Source organism: Falco naumanni, chromosome 3, assembly GCF_017639655.2.
Source record: "Falco naumanni isolate bFalNau1 chromosome 3, bFalNau1.pat, whole genome shotgun sequence".
In the NCBI taxonomy this organism is placed as follows: domain Eukaryota; kingdom Metazoa; phylum Chordata; class Aves; order Falconiformes; family Falconidae; genus Falco; species Falco naumanni.
The window spans coordinates 2,125,658-2,151,866 of NC_054056.1; the positions used below are offsets into that span (position 1 = coordinate 2,125,658).

General features: G+C 44.8%; 2 protein-coding genes across 3 annotated transcripts in view; both read right to left on the reverse strand.

Moving 5' to 3' along the window:
• The window catches only part of KDM1A (lysine demethylase 1A), a 38,700-nt gene extending 36,690 nt beyond the window's left edge, over window positions 1-2,010 (reverse strand). For both annotated transcript variants that reach the window (XM_040585343.1, XM_040585342.1), the window contains exon 1: window positions 1,722-2,010. In XM_040585343.1, coding sequence (XP_040441277.1) covers window positions 1,722-2,006 — 285 coding nt within the window. In that variant the 5' untranslated portion in view covers window positions 2,007-2,010. The remainder of the gene's footprint in view (window positions 1-1,721) is intronic.
• Window positions 2,011-4,256: 2,246 nt separating this feature from the next.
• On the reverse strand, window positions 4,257-24,479 carry ZMPSTE24 (zinc metallopeptidase STE24). The gene is made up of 10 exons (XM_040587152.1): window positions 24,324-24,479; window positions 22,655-22,801; window positions 19,765-19,851; window positions 19,005-19,121; window positions 15,155-15,307; window positions 12,204-12,345; window positions 9,609-9,769; window positions 8,068-8,172; window positions 5,946-6,089; window positions 4,257-5,634 (listed from the first exon to the last, which is right to left on the reverse strand). The coding sequence occupies exons 1-10, from the start codon at window positions 24,438-24,440 to the stop codon at window positions 5,410-5,412; spliced, it is 1,398 nt and encodes a 465-aa protein (XP_040443086.1). The 5' UTR covers window positions 24,441-24,479; the 3' UTR covers window positions 4,257-5,409.
• Window positions 24,480-26,209: the final 1,730 nt, after the last annotated feature.

Here is a 26,209-nt window from a genome sequence, read left to right on the forward strand (position 1 = left end):
AAGTTTACATTCCATCCTGTCAAGCACATTCAGTTTTTCATGCTGTTGAGCAAATGTTGCACCACCAGCATCTTTTTTGAACTCCCTCTCTGAAGCAAGTTACAATGATCCCAGAGCGCTGTAAGCGCAGTGTCACAGGTATTTGAAACCAACACAAACTAGTTCTGCCCTAAGGCCCTCTAAAGTCTCCCATCCTCCTTGAACTCACACAACTTCAGAAAACGATCAAGTCAAAAACCCCCTGAGCTTTTACCTAGGTTTATTTTTAACCTGCACACTCCCCAACTGAGCTCACACCACAAACATTCACAGTTAAGGTGACCCTGTGCTAGCCTGAAGCTACCATGGGGATATACCGTGCTAAAAAGAGATTAACATCCTTAGCAAATGGGTATGGTCAATGCAGAGAAACACCATCGCAACACAACCCACAGATAGTATACCAACTCATACTTGTTAACAGACCACTATAAACCAAGAAAAACCTAGATATACTGCCTCTGAAGATCACAGAATGGGTTGGGTTGGAAGGGGCCTTTAAACATCACCTGGTCCAACCCACGGACAGAGACATCATTCAGTAGATCAGGTTGCTCCAAGTCCCATCCACCGTGGCCTTGAACGCTTCCAGTGACGGGGTATCCACAACTTCTCTGGACAACCTGTTGCAATGTCTCACCATCCTCATAGCAAAAAATTTCTTCCTTATGTCTGATCTACGTCTACCCTCTTTCAGTTTAAAAAATGCACCAGGCTGAACCATCCAACAGCTCCTCCATGCAAAGAGCCAGTCCAGCTACCACATCACAGAAGAGCTCTGAAAAGCAAGACATTCAATGCCACAGTACAACAGACAGAGCACCTAAAAGTAACTTCACCTTCCCTGTCAAACACAGCCAGCTCTGCGCACAACCAAGATCAGTCTTCTGCAACAAGGTTACCAATGAAAAGTTTCACAAGAAAAGGTGATGCTCTTGTGTGTTCAGAATAACCTACAAGAGTTACCTACCACTGGCCTAAATTACTAGACACTGTTTACAGCTTTTAAATTTATTGCTAAATCTCATCCTTCACATAGCATTGGCTCAACTCTCCAACAGTAGCTGGGGGAAGCCAAACAGCACAGTGAACGTGGGCATCACCTCTGTAACCAGTCTTGCAACACCAGCATCATTCCACGCACACAAGCCTCAAGAGAATCCGCATCCGTACACCCGCAGTAATCACGAAAATAAGATCACGAGAACCCAGACGCAATGCTGGGGTGGTTTGGGGGCTTCTTTACTCCTCGCTATCTGACCAGGCAGCCCTGCAAAGCTCCAAAACCTGTTGCAGGCCGCTCTCCTTCGTGAAAGTGCGTTTCTGCCCCAACCTTGTGAAGGTGCGGTATGACAAAACAAGATCCTGATCTGCATTAGCTTCTCCCACGCCCGCCTGCCGCGCACCCGCCTCCCCGGCGCAGCACCCGCACCGCCTAAAGCCGGGCCAGGCCGGGGAGCCCGCTCGGCCCCGCGCAGGGAGCGCCCAGCCCGCCCCCCGGGAGCCGGCCCCGGAGCGCCCCTAGCCCGCCGGCCGCGCCCCGCAGGAGCGGGCCCAGCAGCCGAGGCACGTCCCGCCCGAGGCCGCGGCCCCCGCCAGACCCCCGCTGCGCCGCGGCGCCAGGCCGGAGGGGTCCGGCGGGGCCGGGCCGCAGCCCGAGCACCGCGCCGCACCCCACCTACTTTGGCCCGCTTGCGGCGGCTGGTCCTGCGACCCTCGGGGGTCTCGGCGATGCCGGTGGTTTCGGCGCCGGGTGCAGGTGCGGCACCGGCGGCCGGCGGCTCGGACAGACCGCCCGGCGGCGAGGCCCGCGGCGGCTCCTTCTTGCGGGGAGTGCGCTCCGCAGACCCGCCGCTCTCGGCAGAGGAGCCCAGGGCCCCCGCGGCGGCGGGCGGCGGCACCGGCGCCTCAGGCCCGCCCTCGCCGCCCGCCGCCGCCTCCGCGGCCTTCTTCCCCCCCGACAGCATCGCCCCGGCCGCGCCGCGCCGCCCCGCACAAAGGAGCCGCGAGCGCGCCGCCCGCCCCGCCCCCCGCCGTCACCTCCGGGCCGCCGCGCGCGCGCACTGAGCCGCTCGTGCCGGCCGCTGCCGCGCGTGCGCACTGGGCCCAGCCGCCGCGGCGGGGCCGGGTCACGGGCCGGGTCACGGGGCGGGCGCCTCGGCCCCGGCCGCCCGCAGAGCAGGCTGGGAGGCCGCCTCGGGCCGGCATGGCCCGGGGCCGGGCCGGGGCCCAACATGGCGGCCACGTCTCCGCCTGCTGCCAGTGGTGCCGGCGCGCTGCGGCCTTCGCTGTTCTACAGCCGCCATCGCTGCCTCGAGCTCCAGAATGGCTGTTTTTACCGCAGGCACTGCCGTTATCCAGGGGAGACCTGGTTACTGGCCTGGCCTCGCAGCGTTCGTTACCAGGTCTGTGCCCTGCACGCCTCCCAGGCGCCACCGTCAGCCACCTTCGCACGCTGGAATGATGCGCGTCCGCTGGCTTTCATGCCCTTAGGGAACCTCACCTGTGCATACATCCCCGCCACGATTCTGCGTACACATCAAACCCAGATACAAATGGCACGACCTGTTGGCGACCAAGAAAAGCGCGAAGCCCAGTGGCCATAGCCATCCTCTGTGGACGTATTTCACAGCACAAGTTTCAAGTCCCCTGGGACGTGCCATGACTTGCTGAAAGGGAGATGTTTGTGCCTATTTCCATAAAGCATTCCAGTCCTTGTCCTCCTTTCTCCTTCCAGGGTCTGGGACTTTTCCTCACCATGTCCTCTGTCAAGCTTCTACTTAAGACCACAAGAAAAAGCTGGTGAGGCAGGGAACAGGGAGCTGGAGCTGTCAGGCTTTGGGCAAGACACTGATCAGTGCCCACCAGCCTCGCAGGTGCCTGCGTGAACTGCCAGAGATGCTCTGCTCTGAGTCCCTCTGCCTTGAGTATTTGAACATTATTAACTAAAGGTAAAATTACTGTTTTTACCTCAGGCACTGCCATTACTCCAGGGGAGCCCCCGCTTACTCGCCTGGCCTCACAGAGCTCTCGCTAATTTTCTTGCCTGTCTCCTCAAAACTGGTCATTAATCAGAAGGGATGCTTGGCTGATTCTAGTAGACCCACCTTGTCATCAAGGTGGTTTGTATTGGTTGGTCACGTAGCTGTGTGGACCCTGTAGGAAGACTGAGACACCAGAGAAGGCAGCAGCTGCACAGAAAGATTCAGGTGTGATTTAACGATTCTCAGGAACAGAGGAAGCAACTAGTGTCTGTAGAAAGTCTGCAACGTGTAGGTGATGCATTCCAGATGTCTGCATAGGCAGACAAGCAGAAGGTCAACAGCACACACTGACAAACAGTGCCAGTGCTAAGAAGCAGCTGGAGCAGACTGGAACCAACTCTGAACCTTTGTTCACAGAGTCTGACAGTGAAATCCAGCTGAGAGAATTAGAGAGGTCAACTCCAAACAGTGACAAGGAAGAAAAGGAAGCAACAGGCAATTGCCATAACAGCATGATCCTCACCTGTAAGCCTAAGTATTGCAAGTATTTCATACTTCCATGGGAACTGGCATTTCCTTCATTATCCCACTTTAGTCTCCTTTTGTTTGTGTTTAGCCAAATTTCTGAAATAGCCACAAAATTAACTGTTGAGTTTAAGTTTTACCTCACGGGTGAGACAAAGGAAAGCCCATTTAACATGTTTTCCATAGGCTTACACCAACCAGCATCTCAAAACTCAAATCCTGACATGGTTTTTTACTCTTCTGAATTGACAGATTCAAGTTAATCCTTTTATTTTTAAGGGCCATTTATTAAATGCAATTAACATGACAAATATCGGCTCCCCTATTTGTATTTGTATATATATTTGTCAAACTGTCTCCTAAGTCCATATCTATAGTTCAGCTTCATATTCACTAGGGTATAAACATAACTAGAATTAAGGCATATAAAGGGCTTCCAGCAACATCTTGTATCATGTCACAGCTGAGAATCATCATACCCATCATAAGGCATTTTTCCCTGTGATCAGAAGAGCAAATTTAAGCTAACAGTAAAGTCTGAGAATACTCTGACATCTCAAACAATCAGAATTTGTTTTGACTTCTCTCTTTGTACAGAGCTGAGTTGAACTTTTTCATTTACTGATATAAAATCTGATTTTTGTATGAAGTATGTGCAATCAGTCTGGTCCAAAACATTTGTATGGCACATACAAACATCCTTTTAACTTTTACCTTTATTTCAAGGAAAGTAAATTTAATGCCACCTTTCACCAGAAAAATATGAGCTAAACAATGCAGAAGCCATTTCCACAACCATTCACTTTGTCCTTCACTAACCTCTATGAACAAACTGTGTCTTGGGCTATTTACATGATAACAACGACAAGGAATATTTTCCAAGTATTCCAGCACTGCTATTTCAGCTGAATTCGTATTAATGGAATACCCTCCATGGACTGGAGGACAAACCCCCTTGGAATGAAAGTTTGGCTCTGATGCACCGTCTGAGCAACAGGATGCTTCCATATACACAAAGAATTTAGGAAAAGGACAACAGAAATTGAGGAACTGAGGTGTGGAAAAGATGATAACAATTCTGCTCAGGCAAAAGGGAGAAGAATAGAGAATTAGCAACTTTCTTTAACATGTAGGTCTTGTTCTGATTCTCCATACATCCTTCCATACCCTGAGCAGAACAGTGGAGAAGAGGAGGAGCCTAATCCCACTGTAACACTGCTGAATACCAACTAGTGCTCATTTTCCAGGAAGCCTTGGTACATTTCCTCAGCTGTAATTCATCGTTCTTCCCACACTTCAGAGAAAGGAGGTTTTATTAAGTAGCATTTTCAATTACGACAGACATGAGTCCAGGAGAAAGGCCTGTACTTCCATTCAGCTTTTTAAAACACAAAATAGTGACTGGTGAGTACAAGTATTATAATACAAGAAACCAAGTCACTCAGACTCTCTTCATTGTGAAGAGGGTCGAGACTGGGAAGGTTCACAGAACGCTGAGCAGGGGAAAAGGATCAAAAGCAATGTTCAAGGCATACACAAACTGAAGAGATAGGTGCTTTGAAGTCTATACTTTTGTTTTCTTCCTTTTACAAGTCTATACTATGATACGGAGATAAAAGCCAGTGGGGGGTGGGGTGGGAAGGTCTTCACCCAGTACTTTTTCCAAATTAAGTTCCACAGTTTTGTTTTTGTTAAAAAAAAGTTATTTATAATTTAATACCTGTTTCAGGATTCTCAGATCTGTCGTGCTGTTAACATTGCACTCAATTGGCATTATCCACTTTTAAAAAGAAATTAAAAAGCAGCTCTGAACTTTGCTTCTGAGATGGAAGCATTGTCTCTGAACCAGCAATGATTCCTGTCACTCTTGCTTTGCATCTTTCAAGGCCTGAAGTCTTTCTAAAAGGGGCGGATGGGAGTAATGCCACATTGAAAAGATCCAGTCAGAAACAGGGAATCCTAGATTATCTTTGTTTAGCTTGATCAAAGCAGAATACAGGTCTTTAGCTTTTCCAAGTTCCTTGGCAAATGCATCTGCTTGAAATTCAAATCGTCGGCTTAATACAGTCAAACAAAATGACAGAACCTGTGGAGATAAATATATTGCAAATTATTTTAAAATTCAGCTATCTGCAAGTTCCTTATATTATCAGTAAATACTGCTGTTTCTACCTTCCCACATCCCACACATCACCGTGGCTGTAGAATTATCTCACTAATGTTTATCCAGGCCACACCTGAAACTGGGAGTTTTACCCAACATGAAGCACTAAGCCTACTTATGAAAATGAGACACCAGATAGAGCCCTAGAAACTTCAACCTTTCCCCTCAGTCAAAATAAAATCATTATTTAAATAGGGTGATACTTCAGCATCCATGTCTTGAAAACAATTTACCTCATTGTAAGGTGAAAAAATGAACTGGAAAATAATCATCAAGCCTATCAGGGTAGGCTGGGTGTCATAGAAACCAAATGCAGCAAAGAGTTCTTTTCGACCAATTAACACAGCAAACAAGAAGAAGCAGAGGAAGGAATTCATCTAGAGGAAGGAAACAACATTCTTAATTAAGACAAACTTTTCTTCTAAGTCTAAAACATGGCCTATACATATTACAGATTTGCATAGAAATGCCACTGAAAATACCCAAATATATTACTTTAGAACTAACATACAGTGAGGTACAAACAGCTGGCCTTTATCTGCTTTCTGTAAATGCATGCAGTAGAGAAACACTATTTTCTGTCAGTGAGCTAAAAAAAGAAAAAAAAAAAAAAAGAAGTCTACATAATGAAAGTTGCGAAGGAAGATGAAACGGCAAGAAGAAGATAAATGAGGAAGGAGTACAGGGTAGAATCCATCTCCTTGGAACTGAGCAGAAGTTTCAAGAAGTTTAAAACTAAACAAAATTTGTCTGTGCTGTGTCATACTACTATTCCTGGAAACAGTCTAAGCTTCCATCTAAGCCATGCATCACTGTGAACAAGCACTGTGCTTGCCTGGTTTTTCAGAGTCAAGAGGTAGGACCATGCCATACCAAGTTTTCTAGAGAAGGTGACTAGTACCTTTTCAATCCATTCAAGTGACTGTTTGGTCTTTTTAGAGTAATGTGGAAGGTGCCAGAATATTGTTGGTTACTGAAATAGACGGGACAAAAAAAAAAAAAAAAAAAAAAGAGGGATGGCTGTGACAGCAAACAATCAACAGAAAAAGTAGAAGACACTGCAGAAGAATTTGTGAAAAATTCTGGAAGTGAAGATAAAATCTACCTATTACAGCGAAGTAATAGTTTCTAGAAAGTGAATCGAAAGACAAATGTTACATGAGTTAGCAGTGTGGCAAGTGTCATAATAGTTGCTAGTTAGTAGGGATCAACACTGCAGTTGGATCCACTGAGGCTAGAAAGCAATTGCCTTAAAGTAGAAAGCAAGAACGTCACTGAAGTGTTCAATTACATGGATAAGAAAAAGCCAGTGTGGAAAGAATGATAGTTTCTTAAACAGGAACTTGATAGTGATGTCTACAGCCTGATAACCTGGTGAGTAGCCTTAGAAAAAGAACAGAACCAGCATTCCTGGTATGGGGCACACGTCTCAAGAAAGACATGATGGAGTTACAGAAGGTGCATAGGAGGGCAGCTAAGAGAAACAACAAATAACCAAAAAGGCTGGGAAACTTGGAGAAAAGAAGGGTGAGTGATAGGTGGAACAGATAGGTAGATCTATACCAAAGCATACAGTAGACTGCTGATTAATTAATAGAAGGCACATAGCTGTGCCTTGCAAATAAAAGAATTAGAAGTAGAAGGTTTGGGGGAGGAATTTCCTTGTACTGTGCAATGCCCAGAGGCATAAGTATGAGCGAACAGACCACCAGGCTCCTTTTCTTCAAAGGTGAGGCTGGAGAATCTCTAGAGATTGCTTCAATGTTCACCCCCATTTGGGCATGCACTAAGAATGGTGCAATTAAATTATTTACCAATAATCAATGCAAAAGGTATGAGAATACAATATAAGTAAAAATGTCCTCCTCTGTCAGTTTTCATAATCTTCCATCACATTCCTTCTCAGCTCTCCAAGGAACAAGACTGACAGAAACTCTCAGAGACATAGCTTTCTCAGAGATAATGAAAAATACCTAAAAAAATGCAGGCTGGGAGACAGGATACATCCAATCCTATCCCTAGCACAAGGATGGAAACAGACCTTCAGAGAAGGCCCTGAGATTCAAACAGGCAAGGACAAAGTGTAACAGAGCAAGAAAAATGTGTCCCAAATTCAGAAGGCTGCTGAGATGAATTAAAACGGCAGCAGACAGGCTTTCTTAGATGCTTTCTACCAACCAGATAAAGCAAGGAGGGGACAGAAAGGCTAATGCATATTCACTGTAGATACAGCAAAGAAAAAAACCTTTCTGTTGTAGAACATAAGTATATCATGTGAATGTACACTTAAAATATTGGAAGCAGGCATTTGGAAACAGCATCCTCTAGGAAAACCATCAGTTTATCATAACTTACCTGGCTGATGATAATATTTTTGACTGTGTGACCCAGTTTCCAGTGACCCAATTCATGACCAAGTACAGCCAGAACTTCTTCATTTTTACATCCTTGTTTCTTACTCTGAGGGAGTAACAAAGCAGTGGTAGTATCAGGTATGACTGAACACATCTGAAATAAATTTCTTATGCATTAGTTTGTTTTTTCCTAGGTCATTTCAGTGTCCCTAGATCAAGCCATTCCCTTCCACCAGCAGATACACACACATAATTTCTTGTTTAGCCTTTTTCAGGAAGATAGTTACAAAAAACCCACCAACTTTTAAGTTCAACAAGATTTCTACCATGAGGTGGTGGTCTCTTATTTCTATGTATGCAGAGATGCCTATGCAAACCTGGAAGAAGGTGGGAAGACATGCCTTCCAAGCTGTCTCCTACCATCCCTTGAGCTCATCCTGTTTGTTTACTCAAGAAAAGGCATTACCATGGAAGCAGACATTTAGAGCCACAGACTTTCAATGGAGAATTGAGAGCAAAGTCCTCTCCGTAATTCCTTCAACACTCAACGTGTAGCCTTCCCCCCAAGGCACTACTGTTCCTTTAAAAACAATAACAACACCCCTGTCCTCTGCAATAAACTATGACACACCTTAAAGATCTAATTAGGAAAGATGGACACCTGTGCCTTCAAAGGTATATTAGCAAGTCAGAAGCAAGCATGTGGGCTTGTGTACTGAGAACACAGCTGAAGAACCTGTTGAAATGGAACGAATGATTCTCATTATGACTAGAGCAGCTGAGCTCAAAATCCCCTCCTCTCATACCCCACTTCAGCCGTAAGCCATACCAAATCGTGGATGAAGAGAATTCCACCACCTACATGGTCACAAGAAACAGAAGCTGAACTGAACAACAATCTATATGCTGGCCTAACCCTAGGCTGCACAAGGCAATTCTTTCTTCTCTGAATTACTCCTTCAGGCTCTTCAGAAGGTATTCCATCAGTCTTAACCATCCCTACAGTCTCCTGAAGCCACAAAAGCTGTTTCAGTAGACTCTTGATGTGCAGCTGCACATCAATGGAAAGGGCAGTGAAAAGCCATCATCCTGCTCTTGACCAGGGTGGGGGAGGATGCGCTTGTGGACTCTGTGTGTGTGTGCGTGTGTGCATGTGCGTGCCTCTTGCACCAAAATTCTTGTCTGTAGTAAAGGAGCGCATTTCCTTCGAAGGGAAGCTTTCGTGTGGCAGTCCCAAGCACAGGAACACGAGCTAAAATCTTGAACAGGCCCCTTATTCAAACAATCACAAGAGGGCCCTACTTTTTATGTGCAGGGACCCAATGTTTTGCTAAAGCTCTGGTGGATTTCTACAGTCTCTTTGGTGCTATATGCACCACTCACACAGCCCCAGGAATTCCAGTTAGCAGCTCAGCGATATTTGGTGTTGAAATCGTTTGGGTTTTAGCAGCTCACTCAGGACCTTTAAAATACATTCAGAAAACACAACAGAATATCTGACCAAGAAGTTAGTAACACAATGGAAAACCAAGATGAACTCACTTTAGTTTTAGACTTTGTCTCTTCGTTTTCACCATCTTCTCCTTCTGCCGGCTCTTTGTTCAATGCAGAATAATCTTCCAGGAGGGTGTCAAAGAGTACTATCCGCTTATTCTTGAAGAAGCCATAGAAATAAGCATTGCTATGAGAAGAACGCTTAGAACCTGATGGGGAAAATTCACATTAAAGACCATCATCTGAATAATGTCATGCAGTGAAGACTATGCAATATTACATAGAATAGATTCTTCCAAAGGAATTCTCAAAGTCCCCAAATGAACAGCAGACAAACTCAAGCACATGAGTTTGCAGGTTGAAACATATTTTAAAATATCTAAGTAATGACGATCTCATTTACTGTCTTCAATAATTTTTTTCCATCTCTAATATGTAATAACTAAAATAACTAAAAACGTAAGAGCAGTCATGTGAGGATCTAATATCCAGAAAAAAAGCAATTTCTATCGCAATTTCAGGTTCACAGTGGAAAGAGCATTCTGCATAGAACATGTGCCGCCTTCCCGGCAAAGGACCTGTGACAATACATTCAGAATACATTCAGAATTCTTTCAATGTGCCAGCAAAGATGATTCAAAACAGATAAGGATGAAGATGTTAGAAACAGGTAAGAAGAAGATGAAGAGATGAACTACAGATATCAGGCAGTCCCTCAAAATTATTTTTATCTGAAACAGGCAAATTTTTTCAGCTACTTTTATCTAGATCAGGTAAATCACAGACTGTTTCTACTATCAATATACTCAGGGCCAAGAAACTCATCCATTTCCATGGAACATGAACTGTTTCAGTTCACTTAAAAAGCTGTCTAGATCAAAGCAGCTGTTAAAACTTGGCCTATTTTTGCCTACGGACAGGAGCTGTTGCAACATCAGGACTGAAAGAGGTCTCTATGACAGAAGAGGCAGATTGCTCTGATTTTTGCAGGAAAAGATATGATGCTTCAAAATTGAAGGCATTTGCCTTCAACTCTCACTATAAATGTATAAGCTGCATAAACTCCTTAGGACACAAACTATCCATTGTTCAAGACAACCCATGGTATGGTCATGGTAACCTTCAGCTCCAAACCAAGACAGATTAACTGAGGAAGAGGCTTGTCAGAGTATGAAGCCTCAGGATCCAGTCCCTTCTCAGTGAAGAAATCTGAACCACCAGTGCCACAGGGTAGCGACGTTCCCTTTCATCTGCATATCATAAAAAACCTCATCTTCCACTAAGTGTTGGTAGAGAAGGAACCTTTGTCATGTGCTTACTACAGAATGAACCCTAAAATTAAAGGACTTGGTTGCACGTGTTACTAAGAAATCAGTTCCGGAGTGGGAAGTGCCATGACAGAGTGCAGAAAAACACTGGCAAAAAGATGCTCACACATCCAGTCCCCCGTGTCCGAAGGGAATGCTGTCGGCTCAACATTCTTAAGGATGGCAGGAAGGAGAGTGGGGGTTTGGCAGCCTCCCTCCACTGCAGACCACTGCCACTAAATGCAGGCATGCTGAAGAAGCCAATGAGTAGTACACTAGGCAGGTGCCAGAGCACCAACAACTGGCTCACAGGACTTTCACCATGGTTAAAAGCCAGGATACAGCCAGCAACACAGATGGGGAAAACTTACCTATTTGGCAAGCCTCTGTGCTGACTCTCAAGCTTGAAAAGCTTCGGCTTCTCTAGGAAAAAGAGAAGTTTCTTGGGCCCCAAGTATATCAATAGCAGTAGTTCCTGGCTGTAGTGAGGCCGAGCACCAGCTGGATTTGGCCAGCATGAAGTTTTGAAAGCCACAGCTTCCAGGCTAGACAAAGCCTTCATCACCCTCTCTTAAAGCAAAATTCTACTATTTCAGCTCTTTATGCCATATTATACTGCTTTCACCAAGGCAATAACAAAACTGCTGATCCTCACAGCTGGGGCACAAAACCAAAACAAAATCTGGGAAAGTCCCTGAAATCAAGTTCAGAAGGGAGCAGAATGAGCAACAGTGGAAATGTCAAACAATAAAACACTCCATGAACACGGAAGTGGAGAGTAACATGGCAGCTGGCATACTCCATGTTATATTCCATGACCTATGGAAAGAGGACGAGAAATTCATTACTAGGAAGTGAAAAAATTACAGCCTCAAGTAGAAGGTAGTCCAAGAGTCCATCCAGCCATACTATAAGAAACCATCCATGTGAACATTCTAAGAAGGAATAGGTGTTTTTAACTTCCATAACTCTTTCAACTGTTTCACAGTTGACACAATCAGTGCTAAACTGAGAGTAGAAAAGATGAAAAGAAACTTTTCCCTCTGGTTTCAAGTTCTAAACTTGTAATCTTGAATGCTGCTTCCATTTCTCATTACTATGTATTTCCACTACACAGAGCCAAGACAAGGCTTCCAATGAGATGCTGAGTTAAGGCTGTACGATAAGCTTTCGTTTCTCTGACCTTAAGGCAAAAAAGAGAAAAAGGTACAGGCACTGACAAGTATTACAATAGCTGAGGAATATAAGCAACTGCCCTACTACAGCATCCACAATCAAAGCTAAAAATCCACAAATTCAAAATTACAAAGTGTTTTTATTAAAAAAAAAGTCTCACCTTCAACAACATACACCTTAGTCAGTGGGAAGTCTATGCTCTTTGCCATTGTTTCAATTTGTTGCTTGAGCTCTCCCTCAGGAAGCGGAATGAATTTATCAAACAAAGGTGCAATGTAGTCTGCATAGATTGTAACAAGCACCTGCGAACAGATACAGATATCAAGGCATACAAATGTGTGTTTCCTACAAAAGGTGGAGCACAATTAAGTACAAATAGAAGGCACAACCTCAGAAAAAGCACTTGACAAAACCATCCTGTAGGAAGTGTGATCTATGGCAAGGCTCTCTATAGGTCACCCCATCAATGAAGACAACTACTGAGTCTGTTGACAGTCAGCAATTCAACAGCAAGATGGGGGCGGGGGCAGGTTGATCTACAATATACACTCCTCAGCAAAATTCACGTAAACAGTGCTTTTGCTCTGACAGTTCATGAAACTGCAGAAGGCAAAGCCACTATGACAGCTGGGAGCAGTGGTCTTATCAGTGACAGGCTGTCACTTTCACCCACTTCACCGATAATGGAAAGCTCTGAAGTGTTTCATAATGAACACTGGAGCCCACTGAACCAGGAGATAGTCCTGCTTCTTCGAATTCCTGCTAACTTGCAAAGCCATGGTCTAAAACAGGCAAGAAATTTCATGTTTTGTATTTTCTTCCCCCTCTTCCAGCTGTATGCAGGGCTAAGGAACTGCCTGATGGCTCTGGTCCCCAATGAGTAACAGTCATGTCCCCCAAATCACTATAATGCACCTGCATCTCTTCAGACCAGCAGCAGATGCAACCCAGATGAGAAAGCCAGGACTGGAATAACACTGTGATGGGGAGGAATGCTGAACTCCCTTCCCTCACACTCTTGACCTTCATGAAGTGGTTTTTATTTAAGTATTTTAAAGTAAAGGACTGGGAAAAAAATTAAATCCCGGTTAGCTAAAAAGGTATGGTACATGAGAGGCAAACAGATATCAACATTAACTACAAAACTATCTTGACAGGGTTTTTTCCACTGAAAACAGTAGCTTGACTTTTGAAAATACCTGCACTGTTGAAAAAAAGTCCAGTGAGATATAAAACTAGGGAAACTGACTTTTCCAAAGTCATAGCAAGTGAGGGCATCAATACAATACACCGCTAGAAAATAAAAGTAGCTCAAATGCTGAACTATGATTTAAGTGTATACTGCTAATTAAAAGCTTGAAAGAAAAAGAGCAATTCCTTAAGAAGTACTGATCAGAGTCTGCACAAATCTTTCTGTAAAAGTCATTTCAATACCCATGAACTGACATTTTTGAGACCTAACACCATGATTTTTCAGAACACATTCAGAGACAAAAAAAGGGAAGATGACAAAGCATAAGGACACCTGGACCACAGAAAGCAGGAGCCAGCACAACAAAGCAAGAGGAAACACTGTAATTAAGCCAATAGTTAAAAACAAGCTTGGAAGAACTCAAGGTAGCAATTGCAAGCTAGACTTACCACCTAAGTGGGGCACTTCTGCTACAATACTATGATCACTGAGTTCCTCAGAAACATGTTGCTGGTAACTGCACTATGCCAGAACATGCCATACAGAAACCCACCAACCCACACAGGTTTTACTTCAGTTACACATTAGGCGTCAATGAAGAAAAAATACAAGTAAGCAAGAAATACAATTGAGATAATGAGATCTGTAGCCCAGAAAAACAGGATTATGAAAAGACTTCGCAGTCATGATTTCAACTGAGCTACATTTCCTTCCATGTTGCCACATCTGAGAAAGTCAATGCAGCTATTGGGTACGTAAGTGGGAAATAAGACTTTTCCTGTGTTAATTGCAGTGGCCTCCCAGGTAGCATTACTCTCTCGTTTTTGTACAAATGTGGCCAGCCAGTGCCTCTGCTTTAGAAAGGAAGCTGAGAAATTGAGAGTCCAAGAAACTTAGAAAAGTGATCTGAATCTAGAAGCAGGGGGCAGAAAGAAAAGGAAGAATATAAAAAGCAACATTTACTTAACTCATGAAAGAGACGCTTAAGAAAGAGAAAATAATCATGACTTCCTGCTTAGGTGTTCCTAAACATTTTCTTCTTGATGCACTCCAGTTCGACCAGCAAGTCTGAACTTGACGTGAGAATTAGGGATCGATGATTGATCCAAATTTATTCTTAGGCTAACATGGCAGGCTTTATTACATTACTGCGATGTAGTAATTCTTTTACTTATTTAGGTGCTCTTTTAATCTAAAAATGAATTAATGTATACAGCAGTACTACAGCTTCTTCTTGGGTGACCAACGGTTAGTATATTGAGCAAAATGACAGTAGAACACTATGCTGAAATAGAAAAAAAGTAACAAAACAGACCTTGGAGCTTATAGTAACAATAAAAAACATCAAATCCTTATGATGTATACAAAAAGAACCTTTTAATATAAGCCCTAAAAATGTCAGTGTATAAAAGCAGCTATATAAGCAGAACCAGAAATAAAAAATTGCTACCCATCTCAGTACAAAGCAATGCCACTGAGAACTGGTTGTTTGATACTGTAAGAAAAACCCTGTGGAAACACTACAAATCAAAGCACATTCTGCCTTGTCTTGCCAAACCGCTGGCAGTTGTCCTTGTGTCCTTTCTGTATTTTAGAAAAAGGAAAACCTATCACCACATAGTGCTGTATTTCCAGTATCGGTTCTAAATCTTTTTGAATGTTTACTTTTCGACTGATGAAGACACTCCAGTATTAAATAGATAAAATGCATCACGTTAATGTGGACAATTAATATAAGCAATTATTCCTGTACAAGTACACTGGGAGCAAGACACACTGTTAAAAGCTGTAGATACTAAAATTCCCAGAGGTTTGGGTTTTTCTCCTTTTCCTTTCAGTTATGTTTTCAAACTTCAGCATGCTGAGCCATGCAAGTAAGCTAGCATTTGGAAGAAACCCAAACATATTCTCATACTCACCAAGGAAACAACTAATGTGAAGAGCCAGGCATAGATGAAGAAGTAGTCTCCCCCTATTTTAATAATGTAGAGCAGAAGGGATGTCACTGGCAATAGAATACACTGAGTCACGATAAACTTCTTGACAGCGTCCTTAAAAAAAAATCCCAGCGTCTGTGAAGAAAGGATATCAATGATATTTTCAACATAAATACTGATGTGCCACAGGGGTTAACGAACTGATCCCTTCAGTGGATGCACAGAAACAAAGAAAGACAAACTGCAGACCAGCAATACCAATGTGATAAGGAAATCAGTCGGTTAAGAAAAGGTGGAAGAAGCTTTTCACCTCCTCTCCTGTTAACTGCGGCTTTTTACATCCATGTGGACTTGAAGCCCATGCAGATATACTCTTCTTTAGCAAGATGAGACCCAAACCCTTATTTTCTGTTGCACATATATACTTCATTAAAGGAGGCAGAAAAAAAATTAAGCTTATCTGTCCCTTCATTCCTTTACAAATCTATATCCTAGACATCATGGGATTTTTAGAGAATAGGAAACTCTTAAAGAAACATAGCTGCTCTAAAATATTTTGTCCTTGAACAGTTGACTCTATCTTAACTTTCAGTTATCACTAAAGCTGATTGTCTTAATTTGGCATATATAGAAGTCCTATTAAAGATTTTTAGATACATGTTCAGCATTTTACTCCAAGCTTCCACTGGCAGGCAGTTACTACTCATGTAGCTGTCTCAAGTTTTAAAATCTGTGTAACTTTAATAGAAGCAATAGAAATTTCAAAGACTTCTACCTGAATGAATCTAGTGACTCTGCAACATGGTCAGACACCCAGCCAGCTCTCTCAGGAACTGTTACCTCAGTACTTACAGCTATCTGCAAGCCACAGGAGTGAGGGAGTTATTATGTACAGATCCATCCCAACAAGGTTGTATCAAAAAGCCCATACTAAGTTAAAGATATCGAACTTGTCTGGAAAGAAAAAAATACTGGTAAAACAGATTTAAATTAAAACTAAGGATTTGGGTCAAAAATTTGGATAGAGGCCTCAGACTTCCATGACTATCAGAAAGACAAATCAGACATAAATCCACAATTTTTGACTATTCTTTATGTAGACATACTCGCCCTGGTCACAGCGAGCGCACTGGGGATATACTCTTGCTACGCAACCATTCGTATCAACAGTAACACAACTGTATAGAGGCATGCCCAAACAAATGGAGCGCTCCTGAAGGTACTGTTCCTTGACTGCCTTTAATATTGCCAGGCGGTATGGGCTACCTATTCCAGCAAAACAGTTCTGTAACTAGAAAAACAAGACTTGTGGCTCTCATTCACAACAAGCAGTGCTCCTTTCCTGAAAATCATAGGGAGGACCTGGACAAAAAAAAAATGGTTTGTTTGATCAAGACTCTCAAACTGGTGCAAGCCAGTAGAGAGAAAACAAAATACACAGCAGTGCGTTCTTCCTTCCTTACTTCCTCAGCTCAGCCAGCCAAAGGCGTTATACAGCCTTTTTATTTTTTAGCTTAGTAAACAGCTGAAGAAACAGTCTTAACAGAAAGCTTAACAGAAGTGTGCTGCCGCTGCTGGAAATCCATTTAGCTCGTTTTCATTTTAACTCTTCCTTTATGTCCAGCTCCACAGTCTAGGAGTAGAGCTATAAACCTGCATGGTGTCTTTCATCTTTGCCCCACCTCTCTCCTGCTTTCCAAGGCAGATGTGACTTCAAGAGAAATACTAATTTTCAGCAAGCCACTCCCAAGGAAGAAGTCGTCTATCTGAAGATCATTTGAGAATCATTGCTAGAAGTTGGGGCTGGTACCAGGTGTGAATTTGGCTCATTCACTAAAGGACCTAGCCCATTAGTCTGAAATGAAAGAGGGAGGTTTGACGTGTTTGTAAGACATTTGGTACCTCAGACTGGACTGGGGCTGGACTCAGCCCTCAACTCTTGGCATGCGGACCACTGTGGTGAAAAAAACCTTGTAAAAGACTTTCCTGGAAGAAAAGATTGCTCGACTCATGCTCTGGGAACACAGGAACGTTCCTTCCTCCCTTGACAGGAACAGGATGTTAGTCTGCCAGTATGCTCACTCTAAAGTCTGCGGGAGGGAAGGGGTTCTCCAGGACTATGGCTCAGAGTCACCTAGGATATGAATAGCCATGTATGCCATCATTCTAACAAGTATTTACTTGCCGGCGAGAGAAAAAAAGATTCTTAGAAGCTACACCAATGTTTTTAGAAGCACGGGGATTTTTTTTTTGTAAGACTAGAGAGCTAAGTGGAGTCTAAGAAGAGTTCTGAGATGGTCACAAGCTCAAGGCTAATGACTAACCAGAACAATCTTCAGATTTGCTTCCCAAAGACTGGAGCAGGAGCCACCACTGGCACAGTATCCAAATACTGGGGGCAGGGGGAGAAACAAAATAAGCTTTGCAGCTTCCAGAAATATACTCAGATGTCAAAGCAAAACTGTTCAGTGAGAATTTTCATAGTTGGGCTTCCCTAGAAAGAAAACAGTATGTCACTAAATAACTGAAGTGAATCAAAGGAATACAGGATGTGTCAGGATCTACACACTTCTGTTTTAAAGATGATTGAAAGAGGGTGCAAACTGAATCATTGCATTTAGAGCTTTTTTCCTCACTCATTTTCTTACTACTTTTATAAAAGAAGTAAGAATTTATCAATTCTAAGAAAGAAAATAGATTAAAATTAGGTATTAGGAAGAAATTCCTTACTGTGAGGGTGGTGAGACACTGGCACAGGTTCCCAGAGCAGCTGTGGGTGCCCCATCCCTGGCAGGGCTCAAGGCCAGGCTGGACGGGGCTGGGGGCAACCTGAGCTGGTGGAAGGTGTCCCTGCCTGTGGCAGGGCGTTGGAACTAGATGATCTTTAAGGCTTAAGGCCCCTTGTAACCCAAATCATTCTATGAATCTCTGAATTTATCAATTTACTAGGAATATAATGAGTTTAGAAACAAACTGATTCCACTTCTTTAGGTCTAACTGTCTTTCTGCCTCCATAGAAATTGGAAGACGAAATCGGTAAATATCAGAGCATCTCTACCCTGATTAAAATGAACAAAGAGCTTTATCCCACATCTGCTACCCATCCAAATTTCATTCTACTGTAAAAAAACCAAAACTTCCTAGTAGACTTGGAACTGAAAGTACTGTAGACAACACTAGCTGGGTCCAAAAGCAGGAAACAAGTCATGCTCTGCCATGAAATGGCTAATGATGTGTGCCAGATTGAGGTTCCTCTCCCAAAAAAGAAATCTGTTCTCATGATAAACTGATACTGAAACAGGTTAAGCTGTGTTGGTGAAAGAAATTAAGAAAGCCAGGGCTGACACTGAGTACCTAATAGAACTACAAATGAAGAGCTGAATTCTCTAATTTAGCTAAGGATGATAGAAGAAATCAATACATGAAATAAAATGAGGAGGAAAGTGACTTCTCTGTTTTGTCTCATCTGTTCAGTGTCCATGAATCAGAACTGCCCCTGTCAAGCAGTGATCCAGACTTCTCAGGAAGGGCATACGAAGGACAAAGAATAGTCCATTCAAAAAAGAACAACTGAGGTATGAAATGTTCTTTGTTCTACTCCTAGAACACACGCTTCTCTGTGCTAAGAGGCATGGGCTCACGCAGGGATGTTCTGGAGCGGCACAGGTACTTCTGCAACAGTCACAAACTGTCATTGCTCTTACCTTTTTGCAGCACAAGTAGAAATGTTCCTAAAACTAATAATCTTTGGCACAGATAGGGACACACCAGTCTGCCTCACCAACCAAACCTTTTGAAGATGTTACATCAGTACAAGTGCTATCTGCAATACCTGTTGATTGAAGCCATGTTTCTCTTCTATGACAAATGTGTTATACAAACTCCATGGGAGACCAGTCACTGCACTGAAGAGTGTTGCAAGCAGCAGAAATACCAATGATTGAACAATCTAAAAAAAAAAAAAAAAGAATTTTTCTGACCTGGACCTGTACTAACATTAATATCTGGGTGTTAAAAATGGATTTTATGTCAGTGGTTTAACTGTAACCAGTTAGGAAATTAACCTAGATAAATTCACAGAAATAACATTTATGATGATTAGATTACTTATCACTGGAATAGCTTACTATGTTAAAGAAAGAAAAATATATACTGATTAAACAGATCTGGGACAAGAATTTGGATAGATGCCTCATCCACAGCACAAAGACAACATAAGCAGTACCCTCAAATTTCTTTGACTTTTATTGTGCAGGAAGATCACATCTAGGCTTAATAAAAAGACAACACCCAAACAAAAAGCTCCCAAAAACCCAACCCACCACCTCATCTGACTGCAGTAGCTTTGAGACTTGTATGTTTCTAACATAAAAGGCTATTTTAATTAGTAAGCTAATTTAAAAGTCACATACTGTTATCAGTTCTCAGACTCACTCAGTCACTGTGTCCACCAGAAAATATCTGTTATTTTTAGTACCCGGTACCTGTAGCTAAATCCCACCTTAAGTAAATGCAACCTTAAAAAATATAAATTATTATAACAGTATAGTTCATGGACTAAATGTTTTCACTAAAATTTAAAGACTGCTTACCTCATATTCTGGTCCAAACCCAGCACGACCAGAGATATGACCAGACAGATTCCAAAGAAAAGGAATTCCTCCACAGAGGAGAATCATCTTGAAAACAAAAGCACAAACCCACAGAGGCAACATGAAACAGACTGTCACCTTATTCTACTAAAATTTCAGTGTGATAAGGCCCTTTCAAGGGTAAATTTGATAAGTTTTATAATTACGCTTTTTGTCCCCCTCTGATCTTAGTGGTGCATAACGACAGCCTGGAATATTTGGCAATGGTTCATTTTTACTTTACAGAAGTAGAGATGGGATCAAGCGTTTTTTTGGTGTTTGGGTTTTTTTGTTTGGTTGGGGGTTTTTTGCACCTGAGATATACCAGCATATCTCCAAGCCTATTTAGTGTAGACTTTGCTGCTATATTGGCTCAGACACAAGGTGTATTTTTCCGAAGACCTCACTCATTTGCCCTGTGGCTGTATAACACACCATCTCCAGCAGGGGTATGCAAGATTCTGCAACTTGATTCAGCAACTTAATGATATTTAAGGTCCCTTCCAACCCAAACCATTCTACGATATGATTCTATGATCTCCTCTTCCATTAACTTGCTAGGGTAATGAATCATACTTCTACCTACTAAAGGCAAAATGTTGCAAAACTGTCACGCAATTTCATCAGCTTTGGCCATGACAGCCTCTTTGAAGTTCAAGCGGTTCACAAAGACAACAAATGAAGCAGTTTACGTGCTAAGGAAGTGGCAAACCCAGACAGCACTGGTCATCTCACTTTAGCTCTGCTGGAATCTGATAATCCCAGGACAGATGCCGAGAAACAGAAAGACGCTCAGCATCACAGAAAGGAGGCTATAATGTCTCCCCAGAGCCTTCTCTTCTCCAGGCTGAACAACCCCAACCCTCTCAGTCTTTCTCCACTGGAGAGCTGTTCCGGCCCTCTGACCATTTCTGCGACCCTCCTCTGGACCTGCTCTGATAGGTCCGTGTCTTTCTTGAGCTGCAGACACTGCTGGATGCAGTACTCCAGGTGGGGTCTCACCATAGCAGAGTGGAGGGGGAGAATCACCTCCTTCAACCTTCTGTCCATGCTTCTTGTGATGCACCACAGGACACAGCTGGCTTTCTGAGCTACAAGTGCAAGTTGCTGGCTCACACCCGATTTTTCATCCACCAGTACCCTTAAGTCCTTCTCTCCAGGGCTACTCTCAATATATTCATCCCCCAGTCTGTACTTGTACTAGGGGCTGCCCTGACCCAGGTGTCAGATCTTGCACTTGGCCTTGTTGAACGTCACAGGGTTTGCACAGCCCACTCCTTAGGCCTTTCAAAGTTGCCTTGGATGGCATTCCTTCCCTTTTGTGTATCAGCTGCACTGAGCTTGGTGTCACCTGCAAACTATCTTGTGTTGTCGATGAAGAAATTAAAGTGTTCATGCAAGTACAAACCCTTGAGGGACACCACTGGTTTCCACTTGGACACTGAGCTATTGGCTGTAACTCTTTGGATGCAGCCATCCAGCCAGCTCTTTATCCATCTAACAGTCCATCTGTCAATCCCATCCCTCTCCAATGTAGGAGCTAGAATGTTGTGAGGGACCACAACAACACTAGACCTGGGTGAAGATAAGCAGACTGCTGATACGGCTCTTTGTTCAGCAGGGCACTAAATCCAGTGGCAAAAGAGGCTTATTGCAATCGTCTGTATTTTCCTTAAAAACAACAAGGGAAGCTGTTTTGTTTAAAGCTTTTGAAATCAAGATAGAGCTTCAGAACCTTTTGGCTAGCTGCACTGGCTAGGCGGTACCACCTCACCCTGTCCGCTAATCCACTGTTGGAGGATAGCTTCATTTTTCAAATGAAATACTACCGCTATAGTTGGTCAAAAACATAGAAGCTTTTCAAATTCACACAAAGATTGTCTTGAGTTCTACTCGGCATACCAAAAAGCCCAACAAGAAGAATATAACATGTATAACAATATTTTTGCAATTTCATACAAAATGAAACAAGGCACAGGTTAGGCTGCACAAAAGAGATCAGGAAATGCGAAAGTTAAGAGGGGGCATAATTCTTAAGGACTGGTTTTGCATTGCAGTTATACAGCTACATGACTTACAATATTTTAAAATACTATTTTCATTATCTTTTATAATTGACCTCTTTTCTTCCTTAAGTTCATCATGTAGTAGATCATACTCTAATTATATTTTGGAATGCCAGGCATTTCAGGATTTCTTTTTGACCCTGTGCTACCAATGAGCAACGCTTTTCAGCAGCAGGTCAGAAAAGTTTCTCTTAAGACTGTTTGTGTATCACACATGTAAAATACTTTGTTCTAACTCAATGGCTCTGTTTTTTCATATATGCAAACATTAATTGTCCCATGTAATTGTTCTTACACTTAAGTAGTACCCATTGGTACTCCTTCTGTTCTCACAGGCTTTTCTTTCTACCTTCTACTTTAATTTTATCTAAAAGTGAAAGTAATTGCATTCCTCCAAACACAGAAAAAAGTCTGTATTTGTCACAATTTAAAATAATTCTTGTTACTAATTCTTAATAATGTTGCTTAATTATTTGGCAGTGGAAACCATAATAGGTCAGCTGTGCCACTAAAACATAGCAATATAATCTATGTTGTAGTCGTCCAGCATGATTCAGCTCTGCATGAAGGAATTATTCAGACAGCACATAATTTCTCTATTTTATATGGCAAATACAGCCACAAACAAGAAACACAGAATCCTAGACCTTCCAAATTTCAGTGTTTGATGTAAGATGCCAGAATGCCAACAGTGCAGCTGCACAGGATCACTAAGGAACAAAGTATTTCACAGTTTAAGCACATTAAAAGTATCATATGAGTGTTAGAGAGGCTCAGGTACTTACAGTGCCCTCAACCTCTGAATACAGGCCTGACCAAAAGCTGAAGGTACTTTTGTCCAGCTGATACAGACGAGATTTTTCAAATGTTTCTGAATCCATGATCTGTCCTAATTCCCGTGGTACATGTGTTGTTGTTCTATACACCCGTCTCTGAAAAATTGAAAAAGAAACTTCAAGTCTACATCCCATATTTTTAAGGAGATAATTAAGATTTAACAACAACACAAACGCGATCCCACAGGCCATGACAGTTTAAAAAAACCACAACAAACACCAATAAAAGCACAGAATAACAAATATTCCTAAATTCCTATTCTCTATCAAGTTCCAAATATAAAACGGAAGCATAGTTGCTATGTTATAACCAGAAACTGAATTGCCTACTTATTATTTCCAATATAATTATTATATGAAGATCACACAAACTCATTTTTCCAAGGATATGACTTACTGCACCACAATAACGACTAAGGAGATTTAGAAACTAAACACCAGATCCTCCCATGCACACCGTGCAACTTCACCAGAAAACACATCTGTGATGCAGTTGAATAAATGAGGTGCCGTTTCATTTTTGGTAGAGAACTCTTCAAAATTTTGGAAGGCTAACAGTCCTTACTCCACCCACTGCCTTATCTTGGTTCGGTATATGCATTCCTTCACGAAGGAAAAGATCCCACCCTTTGTCACTTCAAAATACACTCTTCCTCTGGCCAGAGTACCAGGCGGCAGTTTGGCAGGAGCTTAGCTGACCTACGGGCTCACAGGCTCTGCCGCATTCCCTCCTGCCCTCCCGGCAGCCTTTCCCCGGCTGTGCTGGGATGGAGCTGATGTTTTCACCGCAGTCCGATGCATCCGTGGCCAAAGCGGTGCTGGCAGCACAGCGCAGATCTGGCTGTGGCTACACTGGTCCTTCGTCCCCAGTTAGCAGGGTGGGGGTGGACAAGAGGCTGGAAGGTGACACAGCCAGGACAGCTGACCAAAGGGATACTCCGTGCCGTGTGATGTTATACTCGGCAATAAAAACTGAAGCAGAATAAGAAGAAAGGGGGGGGGGGGGAGGGGGCCTGACTTCCGAGGTAGCTGTTACTCGGAGACTGCCCAGGCATGGGCCTGCCTGTGGCAGGTGGCGAGCAACTGCCTTGGCCACGCTTGTGGGTTTTTTCCCCTCTTTCTTCACTTCGACCCACCGGTGTTCCCACGTCCGCTCCTCCTGCTCTCTCACCTGTGCTGGGGGAGGAGCGTGAGCTGGCGGGGGGTGCAGGGCTGCTCCTCACCCCACCGCACCCGCACGCTCCGGTCCCGCCGTGCCCTCACCGGCTCACGGCCGCGCGCACCCGGCCCCCCGCTGAGAGCGGCGGCGCCCCGCGCCCCGGCCCCGCAGCAGCGCGGGCACCGAGCGGGACGGGACCCCGCGGGGCACCGGGCGCCCCTCCCCCCGGCACCGCGCTCGCAGCCCCGCGGCGGCCGGCCGCTGCCACCGGCAGGCCGAGCGGTGTGGCCCCGCGCCCCAGCCCCGCCGCCCCGGGGCCCAGCCCTCCCCGGGCAGGCGACAGACTAAGCCGGTCCCCGCAGCGCCCGGCCCCGGCCCGCCGCCCCCCACGTGAGGCCGGCCGGGCCTGGCACAGCCCCGGGCCCGGTGGCGCCTGTCCCCGCCGAAGCCCCCGCCGACCTGCCGGTGCGCCAGGAAGGCCTCCCACAGGTACACGGCCCAGGAGAAGAGCAGCACGGAGCAGAAGATGCGCTTCTCGGCCGGCAGCTCGGCCCACAGCTCGCCGGGCAGCGCCATGGCCCCGCGCCGCTCCCGCGCTTCCTTCCGCCGCCCGCGCTGCGGCGCCGCCTGGCGCCCGGAGGAGCCGCGGGGGGCGCGGCCGGGCCGGGCCCTGAGGGCAGGAGGGCGCCGGGGGCGGCCGGGACGGGGGCGGCAGCGGCGAGGCCGCCGAGGGACGGTGCCGGGGCGCCGTGTCAGCCGGCCCCTGGTGGCGCGGGGCTCCCTCGCCGCGGGCGCGGAGGCGGCAGGTCGGGGCGGCCTCCGCGCAGGGTGGGCTCCTCTGCCGGGGAGCGGCGGGACGGGGTGAGGCGGCCGCGGCGGGTGACGGCCCAGTTAGGAGCCCGCGGGCCTGGGCCAGGCCTGGGCCTGGGAAGGTGTCGAGTGAGGGGAGGCCTGGCGGGGAGACAGCGGGGCAGCCCCAGCGGAACCCGCTGAGGCGAGGCGGAGGGGCGCACCGGTGAGGCAGGGAGCCCCCGGTGAGGCGAGGAGCCCCCGGTGAGGTGAGGTGCCGGCGGCAGGCAGGAGGGCAGGCGCCTGCCGGCGTGTTGGCCTGGACACCCCACACTGCGCTGAGGCCTCTCCTGATGCTCAGGTGCAAGGATGTAGGGACCGATGTTACGGAAATTTCCTTCCCTAGCCTATATCCATTAGTCCTTATAGTATGACAGTGTATTAACTTTGTTAATGTATACAGTAGTGCACTGGAATGCAATGAGGTAGTGGAATTTCACTGGAAACTTTGGTATTTTTCTGCTTAGGTAAAACAAACTAAAGGACAGCCTAGCCCTGGCAAGACTTTGCTTCTTGGAGGCTTAGCGGTGTCCATGAAGGATAAAGGATACCCCTGGACAACCCCTGAAACCTTCCCAGCATCATCGCTGTAGTATCTTGGTGCCATCAGGAGATAAGTAACTCCAGCAAGACTGACTCCAGGTTCATCTGGATCAACAGACAAGTGGCAAGAACGATGCTGAAATGTAGCTTTGCAAAGTTTTACCATGATTAGTAACTGGTACTGTGGATGATGATGATTAGTCAAATCATGTTGCACCTGAACATCCGAAAGGTGTAAGAACCCTGTGCCCCAATTTGGCTGGGTCACCTCATAAGCATGGATAAATATTTACCCTTGTAATTATATACTTTGCATCCTGATCTCTCCTCAGGTGGCACAGGCCAGTTGTAAATTTTCATTGACACTGAGGAGTGGTGCAGAGCAAGGCATCACTTTACCTGCTCTCCAGAGCGAGACTCGGGGGGCCCCTCAGAAACCCAACTGTAGCCGTGATCACAACAAATTGAAATACTTCTGGAGGCTGACCAGAGGTGCAAGGCTGGGGAAAAGGGTGTTGAGAGGCAGAGTTATGAACAAGACCAGTGATCCCTCCTAAGGCAAGGACCCTTTAGGAGTTCTGTCCCATCTGTGCAGCCATTCTGGCACCACAGCCTCCAGTTTGACTTAGGAAAAGGGATCACACACAGGTACCCTGAGACAGCAATAGGCTAAGGCCCACTCAGTGATGCGCAGTACAGGCATGAAAAAGTTTGTTTCCATCCGACTCCAACCATAAGGGCACAGTTTGACCAGTGTGGAGGAGGACACTGAGAAGATTTTTATTTTGTGGGCCTCCACATGCACTGGGTCTCCTGCATTCTGAATCAGAGAGAATATCGACAGTGTACACCAGCAGGCCCAGCTTGTGGAGCAACAACCCTACTGTCTCCTTCCTGAAGAGGCAGAGGAGTGGCTTGATAGCAGTGCAGTAGAATTGGTTGGGCAAGGGCAA

Excerpts from the sequence above, each read along its gene's own strand:
- ZMPSTE24 (XM_040587152.1), bottom strand. The coding sequence starts at position 24,440 with ATGGCGCTGCCCGGCGAGCTGTGGGCCGAGCTGCCGGCCGAGAAGCGC. Across the intron at positions 12,346-15,154 it reads TCACATTAGTTGTTTCCTTG|GTGCTTGTTACAATCTATGC; the intron begins GTGAGTATGAGA and ends ATCTGTTCGCAG. Across the intron at positions 5,635-5,945 it reads TTTTTTCACCTTACAATGAG|GTTCTGTCATTTTGTTTGAC; the intron begins GTAAATTGTTTT and ends TTATCTCCACAG.